The 17,801-nt window shown below is 49.5% G+C and overlaps 1 protein-coding gene across 3 annotated transcripts in view; it reads right to left on the bottom strand.

Annotated features, from left to right (window-relative positions):
• Positions 1–17,801, bottom strand: part of LRP4 (LDL receptor related protein 4) — a 118,559-nt gene that overhangs the window by 39,019 nt on the left and 61,739 nt on the right. For 2 of the 3 annotated variants that reach the window (XM_039538387.1, XM_039538386.1), the window contains exon 3: positions 259–375. In XM_039538387.1, coding sequence (XP_039394321.1) covers positions 259–375 — 117 coding nt within the window. Of the gene's footprint in view, positions 1–258; positions 376–5,941; positions 6,207–17,801 lie in introns of those variants that run through there. The other variant, XM_039538388.1, reaches the window with a different exon arrangement.

Below are 17,801 nucleotides of genomic sequence, written 5' to 3'. Positions count from 1 at the left end.
CCCCAGGATAAAGAGCTACACAATTGTCTGGCCAGGTGCACTGGGGGAGGGTCACCCTCCTCTGAAGCATCAGGTACTGAAGCATATGGAATTATGTGGGCCATTGGTCTGATTGAGTGGAAAAACTCCCATGTTCCTGTGTCAACAAAGTTAACCCTGGTTAACCGTTTGGGTGCCAGCTTCCGAGAGGCCTAGCAAGCCAACATGGCAACCATCCTTTCAGCAGCATGTCATCTTCCCCTTGAAGGGTTAACTTACGGCAGTCCTGTTCATCAGAATCATCTTCACAGTCATTGTCTCCATCACAGACCCATGAGCGACGGATACACTTCCCATTGTCACAGTGGAAATCCAAGGGCGAGCAAGTAGGCAGCACTGGACACAGGAGAAAGGAGACAACTCACTATGTGCCTGCAGCAGCGTTCCTATAATGACTGTTTTCTCCGTCTCCCCCGCTAGCAAGGGACACATCCCCAAGCGGTAATGAGGATGAGTTTCAGGTTATCAGTGAGAACAGACTCTGGGAACCTGTGGCTGAGTGCTGCTGCATCACCACAGGAGCACTGACCTTCCCAATACAGGGGCCGAACCACAGTACCGCATTCAGCTTCTTCTCCCTTTCCCATCCCCTACACAAGGCAATTCTCCCCATCCTGGTCCCCTCCCTGTAGTTTCACGTCCTTCCGGACATTCAAAAGAGAGTTAGCAACATAAAAATATATCTAAATTCTTCCCCTCCCTGCGTGCTCCCCCAGTGCATCCTATCCTCCCTTGTCTATTACACGGGAAGTGTCTCTGAAGTGATGCTGTCGAGCAGTTGGGTTTCTGAGGCACATGCCCAGCCTGCTATAGCATGTGTATGAGGGGTGCTCTCCCAATGAGATGATGTTTCTAGGACTCATAAAAAGGAGTTTAAGGCAGCAGATGAAGATGCTACTCCCTGCCTCAGGCACAGTATATGGCAGAATCCAGGCACTGTAGGAAGAATAGGAGGATGGGGGAGGAGGGGAGGCACCTTTATGAGTTCAACAGAGTGGCAACAAAGTGGGGCTGCTGGACTGTGGCTTTAAAGGGGCCTGTGAGCATCCACAAGGCTGGAATTTGAGGTAGAGCATAAGCCCAGCCCTGCCCTTCCCTCACAGATGAGAGGAACACTCTGAGCCCTGGGAGGTTCATGCTTTCAAGTGCTGCCAGCTGCTGTGGGAATGAGGCTTACACAGGGCTCTGCTCCTGACAGGTGTCTTCTCCAAAGAACAATGTTACCTTAATGATACAAAGAGGAGCAGAGCAGGGAGAGGCTGGGTCTCTGAAACCCTTTCATCCTAGCCCAGCCTGCTGATAGCATCTCCCAGCTGTCACCAGCCAGGCCAGTCCTGCTCTGCTAGGCTCATAACTCCTCCCTTACCTGCCAAAGGCTCTGAGTGGGGGGTGAATACAGCAGCAACACAATAGACAAGGGAAGAGGCAGATCCCCTGTGGGCTAGAGAGAACATACTGGATGGCAACACCCTCCAGTCCCCCACAGCTCAGAATTGCTGCCAACATCCTGTGTAGCCAGTGCAGATTAGACGGAGGAACCCCAGGGGCTCTTTTACTTAATCAGTCCCACCTGGGACTGTAACAGGATTAAACTCAGCATGGGAGAGCACCTCCTGCAGCTTTGCAGAACCCACAGAGCAAGTGCCTGCACCCCTGGCTCCCACAGTTCCACTAACTCTAACAGGCCTCTCTGTAGGACTGAATATTTTCCCTTCTCAGCAGGAATATTAGGGACCTAAGCCCAGAAGCATGCATGGCTCTCTCCTATAGGTGGAAAATGGCAAGGAACCAAGCGCCTGTCCCAGAGAGCTCCCAAGATAACAGCACAAAGGTGCAAGAGGCCTAGGGCCTGCTCTGCCTCACACACACACACACACACACACACGTGGTTCCCCCTTCCTAAGTGCAACTTCAGGGCCTTTTGCTAGGTCTTTTCTCTGCTTGGTGCATCCTGGGACAGGGTTCATCTCCTAACGCAGGGCACCTCTGCAGCCCACCCCAATTCCTCAGTGCATAGCCCTCTGCATCCCAGCCTGTTCGTCACCCTTCTCTAGCTAAGGCAGCTAGCACCATGGTATTTAAGTGCTGAGTGTGCTTTTTGACCACCTCTCGGGACTCCCACTTTCCATCCCACTTTTACTGTCTTAAATGAGCTAAATCACTACAACACGGTTTCACCCTTAAACACCATCTACTGAAATGCTAGCCCCTCTAGCTATAATATAATAAATAATAATAATTGGAGATATACCAATCTCCTAGAACTGGAAGGGACCTTGAAAGGTCATTGAGTCCAGCCCCCTGCCTTCACTAGCAGGACCAATTTTTGCCCCAGATCCTTAAGTGGCCCCCTCAAGGACTGAACTCACAACCCTGGGTTTAGCAGGCCAATGCTCAAACCACTGAGCTATCCCTCCCCCCCAACAACGTGGTTCCATGGAGGAAGCTGAAAAGAAGAGCAGTTCCCCCTCCCATCATAGCAAAAGCCACATGGGATGGCAGACTTGGCACAGGGCTGGAAGCTAAGAGGACCTGAACTCTAATCCCACCACAGCCACTGACTGGTCTTAGAGATACTTTGTAACTAAACAAAGGCTGTACGTACAATACAACTTTACAGAAGTTTAGGGGACTCCAAACAAGACATCTGTTGAAAAGAACATTCACAATGGATATTTCATTCACCCCTATTTAGAGTGATGCATAGAGATAAAAGTAGGTGCAATGGGCTGAAATTAAGAGAGGACAAGTAGGCCAAATATGAAGGAAAACTTCCTGACAATGAGGTATCTCAGGGTGTAGGATATTCTCCCCAGGGAAGGAGCAGAAGCCCCACCACACAGAGCATTTAAAACAGCACTGCACAAATCACTACAGAATCCTGCACTGGCCCCCGAGAGACAGACTGGAGGAGCCAAAAGGCCTTTTCCATTTTTACTGCCTAGGATTCTGCAAAGACTTGTGTTCAAATCACACCTAGCCTTTTCAGATACATCTCCACAGCCCAGAACAGCAAGTCTCAGAGCCCAGTCAACAGACTTGGGCTCACAGGGCTCATGCTATGGCATTAAAAATAGCTGTATAAATATTGTGACTCAGGCTGGAGCTCGGGCACCAATGCCCACCACCTTCCAAGGCTTCAGAGCCCTAATGTCAATACAGCAATTTTTAGCGCTGTGGCACAATTCTGAGTCTACTGACCCAGGCTCTGAGTATTGCTGCCGCAGGTTGCCCCTCCCTGTGTAGGCGTAACCTCCCACCTGTCTGAGGCCTGGATGCAGAGGAAGGCACACATACACGTCTCTACATTTACCAACCAGAGACTCAATAGTGATGCATAGAGATAAAAGTAGGTTTTCTAGCTGCTGGTTTGTTTCCTTTGACCATGCTCTCCTTCAAGGCAGGTGCACACCTCCAACAACCTCCTCCTAGAGAATCCCAGTACTGACTGAACATGGAGACTGGAATTCCCTGTCATGGGGCAGGAAGAGGGGGCGACACCCTCCTCCCCAAACTTTACTCCCCCCCCAAAAAAAAAAACCAGGAAATGCAGGATCTTGAGAGACAAGCCAAGCCCACAGCTCTGCCTCTCTCCCATCAATGTAGCCTCTGCAGACTGCACACAGACCAGACCCTTCCTAGCCTCAGCAGCAGTTTTTTTTTGCCTTTCAGGCTACTTTAATAGAACCTCCCAACCCTTCAGTCAGAGTCTGAATGACCATTCATACACAGCCACACGGACTATCAATGCCACTGGGGACCAGAGGACCCCAAATGCCATTTCTTTACAGTCCCTTGCTCATAAATACCTTGGTGCTTCAGAGAGGTGGTCACCATTTCCTCATTAAAAACAGCTCCCATCAGCATGCTGGCCGTGACCCTCCCCTACTGCAAGGCTAAAACCATCCGCCCCCTCCCCCCCACCAACATATGCATTACTGTCTGCTCTCCCCAGTCCCAGCATGACTAATCACCAAAGGGCTGTGCAGGAGCTGCCTGGAAGGGAATTTGCATACTGACTTTCCAGGGAAGAATTTTTCAGGCTCCCAGAGGTTTAGGCCATTAGCACTGGTTCAGAGCGGATACCAACATCCCATTGAACTCCTGCTTCTCTTCATGAAGTAACTGCGCAAAATGAAATTCCACCCCTACAGGGAGCAGTTCAGCCAATTTCATACTCTCCTTAAATATAAAAAATAAGCTTGAGGAGCTAGGAAAAATAAAATGACACACAGAAACTGCTACATGCAAAGAAGGGCCCCATTCCCACCCCAGCACACAGCAAGTGTGTCTGTGAGCCCAGACAACACCAGGGCACAGATAGAGCTACCTCTTCAAGAGCCTCCTGTAAAGAAACCCAAGGCTGAAGTTTCACAGAACATAGGAATTGCCAGCTCAGACCAGACCACTAGTGTCCATCTAATCCAGTACCCTGGGCTGGGAGAAGGGGGAGAGGAAAAAAAATAAAGTTAGCTAACCCACATAAGCTAACCTGGATTTAAAACAGCAGCAAAAACATAGCAACTCAACTTTTCACTCAGGTTAGCAGCTTGAGTTCAAGCCTAAAAACTTAGTTGTCATATCTCCACTGAATTAGCCAACACTAATACTAGCTATCTATCCCAGTTAAAAACATCCTTTTTTGCGGTGTGGACCTACCTATCCTGACAGCGGCCAGTAGGTATATCTCAATATATCTGCTATCTCATAGAACTGGAAGGGACCCTGAAGAGTCCAGCCCCATGCCTTCACTAGCAGGATCAAGTACTGATTTTGCCCCAGATCCCGAAGTGGCCCCCTCAAGGATTTAACTCACAACCCTGGGTTAGTAGGCCCATGCTCAAACCACTGAGCTAGCCCTCCTCTAGCATCCCCAGAGTGTAAACTTATTCCCAAACTCACTCCCTTTTACCTCTCATCAGCTAATTTTATGCATTAATTTTATGTACTATATTTGTAATCCTCTCTAATGTTACTGTGGATGTTCTCACTAACCATATATGGCTAATCCTTTTTTGAATCCTCCTTAGCCTCAGTTGGTACCTTGTGGTAATGAGTTCCACAGGCTAATTCTGGTCACTGGCAGTAGGCAACACAAAAAGGCCTTTGAACTCCTGACCACGTCCGTACTTATCCCTATTGCACAATCACACTGGAAGTCATCCAAGATTTCAGCAGAGCTAGATCTACCATAGGCCTGTTGTATCCACTACTTCCTGCTGGTTTTTATGGTCCCGGGGGGGGGGGGGGGGGGGGAAGGGAGGAGAGGAGAGTCATGAAAGATGAACAGGCTGAATCATGTCCCACAGCCCTCAGAATGCTCCAACCCTGCTTTGTGCTGCGGAAGAAATCACCTGGCACCCAGGAAAGCAAGTGCCTCACAGTCCTTACCAGACAGGCTGTTCGCTTGACACCAAGAAAGAGAGAGGTTGCTTTTTATATTCTTCACAGAATCTACATTAACATTTAATGACACTATCTCCAGGCTGGGTTTGAGGCTCACAAATAACTCAACATGCTGCTCTCCAGCTGAGAGCCATCGTCATCATCAGCTATCCCTCGATACGAGGATGATGTCTGCGGGGGAGGGGGGGAAAGAGAGGCATTACTGAGAAATAAGATGGCTGAGGAGTCCAATCTGTGCTCTACAGGTTTTTCCACATATTTGACAGGTGGCTGCTTGGAGAGAGCACAACTGCTGGCTGGGATGCTGTACCCTTTCTTTCCTCCTCTGCCATTTCTCAGCCTCTCGAGTAAGGCAATTCTCTCAAAACGGGCTGAGGCTTGATGTATGATGCGATGCCAGCCAGCTTGTCCCAATTTGTGGGGTCAACGCCTCCCTTCTGAAGATGTACTTTGAGGGTGTCTTTGTAGCATTTCTGTTCCCTGTGAGTCCTCTTACCATGACTAAGTTGAGAAAAGAGAACTTGCTTCTGAAGAAGAGTATCAGCCATCTGCACATAATGGCCATCCCAGAAAAATTGATGGTTCATAATCTTTGCCTCAACATTGGTGATGTTAACTGCAGAGAGAGCGCTGGCATTGGTGCAACAATCTTCCCATCTGATACGGAGAACCTTCCTAAGGCAGCATTGGTGGCACCACGCCAGACACTTAAGATGGCTTCGGTATGTCACCCATGTCTCGCACCAAAAAAGAATAGTGGGGATAACTACTGCATTGTAGACAAGGATCTTAGTTTCCATCTGCAGCTCCCTATCAGTAAAGTCACAATGCAGCAACATTCCGAAGGATGCGCTGGCATAATGGATCCTATGTTCGATCTGCACATCAAGATTGTCTGTCTGGGAAGGATGGCTACCAAAATAATGGAAATGCTCAATGTTTTCTAGGAGTTCACCACCGATGACAATTTGTGTGAGAAGGGAGGCAACCTGCACAGGCTGGTGGAGAACCTTAGTCTTCCCAATGTTGAGGGAAAGTCCTGAGCTATGAAAGGCCTGAAAAAGGCACCTGAGAAAAGATCTAGGGTGGATTGCAAGTCAGCCTTGTTGTGCGCAAGCCCAGTCTTCGGCATACTGAAGGTTGGTAATAACAATCCTGCTGACCTTCGTTTTAGAATAAAGATGTCGCAGGTTGAAGAGCTGGCCAGCCACGCAATACTCAATCCCAACTCCAGAAGAAAGGTAGTCATGAAGAAGAATCAAGATCACAGCAAGGTAGATGGAAAAAAGGGTTGAGGCAATAACACAGCCCTGCTTAACACCAGTACAGATGGTAAACAGGTCTGTCTACAACCCGTTACAGAGGACAGTGGCAGTCATCTCATCATGAAGTAGCCTGAGAACGTGAATGAACTTGAATGGACAACCGAACCTAGATAGCACTTTCCATAATGCTTCATGACTGATGGAATCAAAGGCCTTAGTTAAATCAATAAATGCCATAAACAATGGCTGGTGTTGTTCTCTACACTTCTCTTGGATCTGTCGTGCAACAAAAATCATGTCAGTGGTGCCCCAAGACAGTCTGAAACCACATTGGGATTCCGGAAGGATATCTTTGGCAAGAGAGAGGAGATGATTCAAAAGGATGTGAGCAAAGATTTTCCCCACAATGGAGAGGAGGGCAATGCCTCAATAATTCCCGCACATTGACTTGTCCCCTTTCTGAAAAACAGTGACACTATTGGCACTCTAAGTCAGGTGGAATTTCCTCATTAACCAAAATTCTAACAAGAAGTTGATGAAGTTTTTGCATGAGTGCTATTCCACCAGTTTTGAAGACCTCCATGGGGATGCCATCTGGGCCTGGTGCCTTGTTGTTTCTAGTCTGAGTGATGGCTCGCCAAACTTCCTCAGAAGATGGGGGTCAGCAAGAGGTTCTATTACTGGTTGCTGGGGAATGGACTCGATGGTGGCAGCTGAGAATTTAGATCCATGGTTTAATAGGGTCTCGAAGTGCTCCTTCCAACATTGCTTGAGAGCTACATTGTCCTCAAGAAGGGTGGAGCTGTCCTGAGATTGCAGAGTGGTCGTGATGCTTGAGATTGGCCCGTAGATGGCTTTCGTTGCTTGAAAAACAAACAAACAAACAAACTTCTTATATCATGTTGATCAGCAAAGTTCTGGATCTCCATGGGCATTGCTTGCCACCACTGATTCTTGATGTCACACAGCCTCCTTTGAGCTACAGCTTTAAGCTGATATGTCTCTTGTTTTTGCTAGTTAAAGGGTTCATTTTGCCAAGTGCAAAATGTGCTTCTCATCTGATGAGTCAGTGCTAGGATTTCCTTGCTGTTCTCATCAAACCAATCCTAATGGCGGTGAGTGGAGTATCCAATCGATTCGGCACATGCCTTGTGAATAATGGTCTTGAACTCCTCCCAATGTGTTTGGATATCACTGTTGTTGTCAGGTAGGTCAGAGAGCCTCTCAATGAGACGTTGCTGAAGGGTGTCACAACTAGCGTGATTCTGAAGTGCCCTAATGTTAAATCTCTTCCACATTCCTTTTGGTTGTTTTGGTGTTGTGGTGCAAGCCACGTGTTCATAATTGATCTGACTAAACAACGGCCTGTCCAGCAGACATCCATACCTTTCATCGCTCATGTAATATGGATATCAGTACAATCATGGGCTCCAACGATGACATAGTCAAGAAGATACAAGTGTTCAGAATGTGGGTGTTTCCAAGTGGTCTTATATTTGTCCCTCTGTTTAAAGATGGTATTTGTGATAAGCAATCATGCTCCACACATTTGCTGAGGAGGAGGAGAATGCCATTAGAGTTGACCTTCCCCACCCCTTCTTTCCCAATGGTGCCTCCCCAGAGTTTGGGGAGCCAGCTGAGAGCACATCACACAGGTCTGCTCCACACACAGAGGCCAGGGACACCGCGCCTTTGTTAGTTGCTGATGCTTACTAGCTAAAGGAAATCAGCAGAATGTGCAGCAAGCCCAAAATAGAAGACGGAGACCCTTAATCCAGGCTTGAGCAGAAAACAGGATGCTCAGCAGGGGCCACTACATTTTGCTGTTATTTCTCCAGAAACCAAAATAGAAAATACTCCCTCTAGTGGTATCATTGAATTCGATGTTCAAATGTATTGTCAGAAAATCTGGACTCCCACACAAGCTGTGCAAAAGTGAGACAGAAATAGAAAGAGACCATCTGCAACGAGCCCTTTGCAATCCTGAAGTGGCAAGGGACAATGCTTGGGAGCACCATATCTTCTGTGATGTGGTTTGTCTGTTAGTTTCAGAGATATGAATTAAGCCAACTGCAAAGCTAAAATCCCCAAAGTAGGTCAGATGTGGGGCTGGTGTCACTTCAGGGGTAGAGTTAATGTAGGTTGTGGACTTTATTTTGAATTTCCAGACTTTCAGAGGTTGGGGATTCTTTTAAGTTTAACCTGAACTCTTAACCATCGCTCAAAAGTCAGGAATTTATGTGGGTTAGGGAGTAATTATTTGTTGTTGTTTTTTAATTTACACATTAACTACAGCAAAAGGCTCCTGTAAGAATTTTTACCCTTAGCATCACCTCACAGTTTTGGTCTGGGACAGATTCGTTTAGTAATCTCACACACAGCCCAGTTCTCATAGGTGAAAAGAGACACAGAACCCAGGAAAATGTCTCAAAAAAAAAAAAAGGTTTGAGTTACACACTCCTGTGGCTCAAGAGAAGCTGTCTACACTTCCTACTGGGTTCAGAGCAGTGGAGTTTTATCCCATTTTCAATAACTAGGACAAAAAGAGTAATCAGTCCCCCACTCTCCTTAAGCCCAGAAAGTGTGGCACAACAGGATGTTGGGTCAAGCAAGCAAGTCCCAAAGAGCCGACAGTTCAAAGGCAGAACAGGACCAATACAAGCACAGGTGGAGTATGTTCATCAGAGCAGGAAGACTCCATGGAAAAGGGGACAGCATGAATGAAACAAGGGCAATCTTTCAGGGAGCAGCCAGTTTGTCAAGGCTGAGGCTGAATTTACTCAGTTCTCCTCCCACCCTGGCCTCATAAAGTGGTACAGTCTGCTTTGGTTAGCAACAATCCCAGGCAGCCTCTGCTAGGCCAAGGTGTGTAGGCAGCTGAGCTGCTCTGGCACATGTAACAAGTGGTTCCAAAACATGCTGTCATGGAGCCAAAGAGCTGACACCCGAAAGAAAGTCTATGAAGCTGGCATGACAGCTGCGAGGGTGCTTATTACTATTATTACTACAGCACTTTGGCTTCTAAACATGAACCAGAGCAGGAAGCAAATATGAAATGGACTAATTGGCTCCCATAATAGCAGGGGTTCAGCTTTGGGAGGAAAGCAGTCCCTGCCACAGAGAGGTCGGCAGAGAACACATATGCTGGCAGAGGATAGGTTCTCCTTGCCCAGGCCATTACTGATAATCCTCAGGGCCAGGGGAAGACCCTGTGCAAGTCAGATACACCAGTTACTCTCATGCAGTAAAACTGAGCAAGGCCTCAGGGAAGCCAGGCAGGGGCTGTAGCAAGAAGGAAGGGTAACAAGTGGGGAACAAAGGAAGAGTGACTAACCCGGAAACCATACAAACTTGCTTCATAGATGGAAATGGAAAAAAGGCCACTCCAATGCCTTTACTCACTGGTGCATTCCTTCTCCTTACACTGGAAATATAGGGGAGAAACTCTATACACACGCACACACACACTTTGGGTATGTCTACACTGGCAAAGTTACATTGTTGCTCAGAGAGCACTGAAGAGAAACGGCTGTTGTGTGTTCACACTGTCAGCTGCCTGTACAATAGCGTGTTCACACTTGCGGCACTTGCATCACTATTTGGAGCGGTGCACTCTGGGCAGCTATCCCACAGAGCATCCTTCCTCTTCTGCCACTAAGACTTGTGGGAAGGCAAAGGGGGTCGCAGGGCATCCTGGGTCCTGTCCCAATGCCCCATGATGCATTGCTTTGCATCCCAGCAATCCCTGTGCTTCCATCCGCATTTGGCGCCATCTTTCAACGGTTTGTGTACTGCGCGCTCTGCCTCTTCACTCTGCAGGAATGGATCCCACACTGGTGATCAATATGCTGCTCAATCTCACTAACACATGATGAGTGGCAGTTGGGTTATTCTTAAACTACAAAGGCAAGAGGAGTGTGACCTTGATCTTGCCACGTATAGTAGCTACGACACAAGACTGCTTGTGGCATTCACGGAGATGCTGACCACAGTGGAACACCGCTTCTGGGCTCTGGAAATAAGCATTGAATGCTTATTTGTCATGCATGTCTGGGCTGCAGAACTTTTGGATGAGGAAAGCCACATTTATGGAACTGTGTAATGAGCTCGCCCCAGCCCTGCGGTGCAAGGACATGAGAATGAGAGCTTCTCTATCATTGGAGAAGTGCGTGGCGATTGCACTGTGGAAACTGGCTACTCTAGACTGGTACCGATCGGTCGCTAACCAGTTTGGAATGGGAAAGTCGACCGTTGGATTCGTGTTGATGGAAGTGTGCAAGGCCATTAATTAAATCCAGCTCCGAAAGATCGTGATTCTTGGCAACGTGTGTGACATTGTGGATGGCTTTCCACAAATGGGCTTCCCTAACTGCGGAGGGGCGATAGATGGCACGCATATTCCAATTCTGGCACCAGACCATCTAGCCACTGAGTACATTAATCTGAAGCGGTATTTCTCTATGGTTCTCCAGGCACTCGTGAATCACTGTGAACGTTTCACGGAAATTAACGCAGGCTCATCCAGAAAGATGCATGATGCTGCAAGAAGTAACTTTCTTCCCGGACCAGAAGATCACCGTAGGAGAAGTCGAAATGCCCATTCTGATCCTGGGAGACCCTGCCTACCCCTTAATGCCATGGTTTATGAAGCCATATACGGGGAACCTTGACAGCAAGCAGCAGTTCAACAACAGTCCGAGCAAGTGCAAAATACTCGTTGAGTGTGCTTTTGAGCATTTAAAGGTCCTGCTGGCACTACCTATATAGGAGACTGGATCTGGCTGATGACAATACTCCTATGCTATAAGCTTATAGCCACATGCTGTCACTCCATAATATTTGTGAAGGGAAGGGTGAAAGCTTCACCAGGGGCAGCTCCAGGCACCAGCACGCCAAGCGCATGCCTGGGACGGCAAGCCACTGGGGGCACTCTGCCAGTCGCCGTGAGGGCGGCAGGCAGGTTGCCTTCGGCGGCACGCCTGCGGAGGGTCCGCTGGTCCCGCGGCTTCGGCGGGCCCCGCAGGTGTGCCGCCAAATCCACGGGACTGGGGACCTCCCGCAGGCAAGCCACCAAAGGCAGCCTGCCTGCCGTGCTTGGGGCGGAAAATACCTAGAGCCGCCCCTGAGCTTCACTCAGGGCTGGACCGCTGAGGCTCAGCACCTGGGGGCTGAATTTGAACAGCCAGAGACCAGGGCTATTAGAGGGGTGCAGAGCGGAGCCATAAGGATCAGGGATGCCTTGAGGTAGCAATTTGAAGCTGAAAGCCACTAATATTTGTTGCTATGCTCGGGAGTGCAGTGCTTGTAATGCTAGGAAGTGATTGTGATTGGTGCAGACAATGCACTGCGGAGATTTAAGAAAATTGCCTGTTGCTTTGCAGGGCTCTGTTTGGTTTCAATTAATGGAATAAAGATTGTTTTCAAACCAAAACAATTCTTTTATTAAAAAACAACAACAGGAGGAGAGAGACAAACAAAAACAAAAACACATCAGCACTGTGGGGGATGGGAGGGTCTCAGGAGGAGGTGGGGTCCCAGGACAGTTAAAGATTTATGTATGTCCAGATATCATATGCAACCTTCTCCTTTGGAGTACAGTGCAACAGGTACTGTTCTTCAGCAGGCTAAACTGCAGAGGGACTGGTGTTGAGTGCAGCAGGTACTGGGAATACGCAGGGCTGAACTGTGATGGGGCAGGAATGGAATGCAGCAGGTACAGACTGAAGCCAGGAGGTTGATAGTGTGTTGGCAGCGTCTGGGGGGGTGCATGGGAGAGTTTTGCGACAACAGTTGCAGGGGAGGGCAGGCGTAGAGCAGCTCGGTTTGCAGTGCTAGTAGCGCCTGGAGCGTGTCCACTTGCTGCTCCATAACGTTTAAGAGCCGGTCCATGGCTTCGTTCTGGCACACTGCGTTCTCCTTTCAGTCCCTCTTCTTGCTGTCCCACCACGCCTTCAATTCTTGTTTTTCGGCCGCAGAGTGCGTCATGACATCATGCCGAAATTCCTCTTTAGTTCTTCGTGGCCGCTTTCTAATTCTGCGCAGCCATTCAGCTGGCGACAACAAAGAGGGAGGTTGGACTCCCAAGGTCATATCTGTGAAGCCAAAATGCAACATTGTTTCCAACACACAGACCACTGATTCAGTGATTTAAAACACAGCCACTATTCACGTACCTGTCACTAACTGGCTGACCCCAGGCAAGCACACATGAGTCACAAGACCCCCAAAATGGTGAGTAGCCGGAGAGGCAGGGGAAAAATCAGTGTTCCAGTACCATACTGTACATTGGATACGTGGCTCTTGGGGAGAGCCACCACTGTAAGTGGGGGCCTTATAATCATTGCTATCCCCACGTTTTCCACAGGCTCTGTTAATTATGGAAGATATCTCACTGCTGAGGGCGAGCAGGGAATTAAGTGACAGTCTTCTTCAACACTGTGGCTTCTGCCCTGGCCCTTATGCAGCTCACCTCTGTGAAGCATTGGTCATCCCCCCCCCCCATTCCCTAATGATGGCACAGTGGCACAGGAAAGTTACCCTTAAAGGGGCAAGAAACAAAGCAGCTCTGCCAAAGAACCTGCGGCAGTAGATTGCCCAGTATCTCCATGAGAGTTTCCTGGAGATCTCCGAGGTAGATTCCCATGAACTGAGGGAGTCAATCAACACCCTGTTCCATCGCTCAGAGTGGGCATGTGGCGGTACGTGATCATAAAGACACAAGCCTGCTTTCTGCAACCCTCCTGCCCCCCATAACTTGCTTCAGCAATTCCCAAAATCAAAGCCACTTACCAGGGGCCTCCTCTCCTCTTTGTGCTTCACCAAGCTCCCATCGCTGTGACTGGTTAGCCTCCTCTGGGGTAGGGAATTGCTCCTGGTTGCATGTATCTCTGACCTCTGAGTCATCCTCTGCGTCCCCCTCCCACTCCACATCCTCATCCAAGATTTCCTCCTCCTGGCTCAGTCCACTATCAACTGGCATGTGAGCCACCGACATATCCACAGTGGCCTTCCCAGTGGAGGTGGGGTCACCACCGAGTAGCGTCCAGCTCTTTGTACAACCAGCAGCTCATGGGTGCAGCACCGGAGCGGCAGTTTGTCTCCCGTGCCTTGCGGTAGGCGTTCCGCAGCTCCTTCACTTTGACCCTGCACTGCAGTGTGTGTCGGTCATGGCCCCTTTCTGACATGCATCATGAAATCTGTCTGTAGGTATCATAATTCCTACGGCTGGAGCGCAGCTGGGACTGGACAGCCTCCTCTTTCCAAATGATGATGAGGTCCAGCAGCTCGGCATTGCTCCAAGCGGAGGATCGCCTGGTGCATGGAGCAGGCATGGTCACCTGGAAAGATGCTCTGAGGCCACTGCACACATCACCGAGTAAACAGGAAGGGGTCTTTCAAAATTCCCAAGGAATTTAAAGGGATGGGGCTCACGGTTGGTCACCTGAGGGCAGGGCAGTAGAGTTCAAATCGATGACCAGAGAGGCGAGAACAGGCATTGTGGGACACCTCCTGGAGGTCAACTGCAGCACTGTAATCAACCAGGGTGTCTGACTGGTACTGCAACACTGTAGCCCCAGCACAGAAAGCTGTACACCTCTCACTGGGGTGATTTTTTTATCGCGCTGTAACTGTGCCATTTCTGCGCATCAAGTGGCTTGGCAGTGTGTACACCTCGGGAGTTACACCGCAGAAAGCTGCTCTACTGCACAGAAACTTGCCAGTGTAGACATGGCCCTAGATTTGGGGTGAGTTAGATTTCCTGCCTCCTGGGGGAAGATTTGACAGGAGGCTGGTAGCCACCATATTTAGAACTGAAAACCTGAGACAAGGCACACTCGTAAAGGATGATATGTTCTCCTCTGTGCATCCCTTTCCTGCACCCGCTTTGGGCTGACACATCCCCTTTCATTGCTGCATGTCCTGCTTTCTTGTTCACCTTCCATTTCAAGCCCTCCCCACAACAATTAACACGTTACCACTTCAAAGGGGTTGACAAATGGCACTAATGTAAAATTAGTTAATTGCAATTAACTAGCTCAATTACTCCAGCATACACCACACTTTATGGACACAGATCCCACCTCAAGAGCGGAGACCTTTGGGTCTGGGTCACTGTTTGCCTTTGGGGTTATGAGTTCTAAAGTCCCCCCAGTCCTCTCCCTCTCGGGAGTTGGGCATGACTCTCTAAGGAGCTCACCAACAATACTTCATTGATTGGCCAGAGGAGGAGCTATAGCACCATACCTTGCGGAAGGCTCGTCCCTGTACTTTCTTCTCCATCTCAGATGGGAACATGCATGTGGCTGCATAGAACTAGATTCATGGGCCAAAACACATCATATGGCTCATTCCAGTCTGAATCCTAGCTCCATGGTTTTCAAGGAACCTCAATGATGTCTTAACTGGGCCTTTAACTTCTGGAAGGGAAGTGTGCAATCCTATCCCACTGCCTCGTACTTATGCCTATAAAAGCTACCTGGGAATTCAGGAGTTTTAGACATGGTGAAAATAAGCAGACAGTAAATAGGGCAAGTTCAGAAAAGGAGACAATGAGAGGGGGGAGCTGGAAGCAGACAAAATCCAACAGGAGGAGGAGGCGGCGGCAGTAGCAGGAACTCTAACTGGGACAGCATATGGATCGTGAAGAAGCTGCTTGAACAGTGGAAAAATGGAAGGAAGGAAATGGTTAGGCTGTGATGGGAGTGCTCTTAAAGGTGCTTTGCCAGGAGTTTGTGAAAATCCAACACCTTCAGACATCTCTGGGAAGACTAACACAGGGTTTCTCAAACAGGGGTCGCCGCCTGTGTAGGGAAAGCCTCTGGTGGGCCGGGCCGGTGTGTTTACCTGCCCCGTCCGCAGGTCCGGCCGATTGCGGCTCCCACTGGCCGCGGATCACTGCTCCGGGCCCATGGGAGCTGCTGGAAGCGGTGCGGGATGAGGGACATACTGGCCGCCGCTTCCAGCAGCTCCCATTGGCTCAAAGCAGTGATCCGCGGTCAGTGGGAGCCGCAATCGGCCGGACCTGCGGACAGGGCAAATAAACACACTGGCCCAGCTCACCAGGGGCTTTCCCTACACAAGCAGTGACGCCTGTTTGAGAAACCCTGGACTAACAGCTAGGCTAGGAAAGGGATTCAGCACTATTGGCTTTAGCAAGGAGCTTTCACCATAATAGCCAGGCAGAATGGGAGATTAATAAAGAAAGCAGTCACCTGCACCACACATCATAAAGCTGTCCTGTCCCGTCCCTAACAGGCTAGTAATATCATGCAGCATGATGCATGCTAGACAGCCACTCAGATGACTCAGCAGCCTCAATGGAGCAGAAGTGTTCCAAGTGCCTCTCTAAGCCTGGCAACTGGGAATGCTCACATAGTCCTGGGATTGGTGGGTTCTTTTCAAGTCCTTTGCGAGAGTTACCAGCTCCTCAGCTCCAGCATCTAGCTCAGGGGTGGGCAAACATTTTGGCCCAAGGGCCACATTGGGGTTGCAAAACTGTATGGAAGGCCGGGTAGAGAAGGCTGTGTCTCACCAAACAGCCTGGCCCTCACCCCCATCTGCCCCCTCCCACTTCCCGCCTACTGACTGCCCCCCTCAGGAACCCCAACCCATCCAACCCCCCTCGCTCCTTGTTCCCTAACCACCCCTCAGGAACCCACTCTCAACCAACGCCCCCTGCTCCCAGTTCCCTGACTGCCCCGACCCCTAACCACATCCCAGCCCCCTGACTGGTCCCTGGGACCCCACACCTATCCAACCACCACTGTTCCCCATCCCCTGACCCCATCCACACCCCCACCCCCTGAGACTCCCATGCTTATCCAGCCCCCCCCACACACACACATTCCACATCCCCATGGTGGTGTAGCTGTGGGGGAGGGAGGACAGCAGGGGAGGGGCCTGGGGCTCAAGGGCCAGGCAGGACGGCCGGATGCGCCCGGTAGGCCGTAGTTTGCCCATCTCTGATCTAGCTTCTGCTTTTGCCTTCCTTCCTATCCTGGCTGTGAGCTGAAGAATTCTTTCCCTTTATTTACCCTGTTTCCTCGCAGGTATTTATAGAGGCAGATCATTTTCCAACCCCTCCCCTCAAGTTACTTCTACCCTGTATAAATTTAGCTCCTTCCAGCTCCTCTCCCATTTTACCAGTTTTGTTACCCTTCTTTGTATGCTCTAGCAGTTTGTCTCTCTCCTTCTAAACTGTGGGGACCAGAACTACACACAATAGTCTGGCAGCAGGGGGTCTAATCACTCCTGTCTCAGACTTGCTGTTTTCCAGAGAGCTGCCCCTGTTTGCAGCTGTGTTATCTCCCCTCCCTGAGTGTAAAGGGTCAGTCACTCAGACTGATTCATGTTGATGGCCTGAGATTCCCAGGCTTTATAGCTCACTTGGTTGTCTGCAACTGCCATGTTTATTTCTTCTCCTTCCCAATCATAGGGAGGTCAGCCAATCTGATCACAGATCAATTTGCCACCCCTCCCCAGTTTGTGTGAAGCCTCACTCATTGTGTGAAGCCCAAGTAGACCCTGTCTCCCTTTTATCTCCCGTCCTGCCTCAGTAAGTGCACTGGAGGCCAGCAAGACCAATTTTCAAAATCAGCCCAGGGTGCTTGGTTATCAGATATTCCTGTCTCACCTCCCCTATTCTCAACCTGAGACAGACAACTGGTGGGTTCCTGTTTCTCTCCTCCCACCCTTTTCAGGGATTGAGATTTTCCCTGGCTCCCAGGCACCCACCCCCATAGCACATGAAGGTTCTTCTTGGAGGTTTTGTGCTTTTCTTCCTTGGGTCCAGTCCTGCAGGTCTGGGCAGATTCTATCCCCATTGTTCCACTTCCTCCTTTGTTCTTGGACTCTCCAAATATTGTCTCGGATAATTTCCCTGCTTCCTGCACAGGGTTCTCAGGTTCTCTTCCCACTGGTCATCTTTACGTCAGAGTCCTGCTCTCTTTAATTTCCTGAGGGCCTATTTTCCCCCTGTGAGTTTCCCATGTTTCTAAATATTCTGTCCAGAGATGCCGGAACCAAGGTTGGGGAGGAAGGTAACTTCCCTACAGCAGTGCAGGATTCTCCCACACCTATGGAGAGAATCGA

The sequence above is a fragment of the Mauremys reevesii genome, linkage group 4 (assembly GCF_016161935.1).
Source record: "Mauremys reevesii isolate NIE-2019 linkage group 4, ASM1616193v1, whole genome shotgun sequence".
In the NCBI taxonomy this organism is placed as follows: domain Eukaryota; kingdom Metazoa; phylum Chordata; order Testudines; family Geoemydidae; genus Mauremys; species Mauremys reevesii.
Note: the sequence above shows the minus strand (reverse complement) of the source record. Positions and strands in the feature narration are given on the sequence as shown.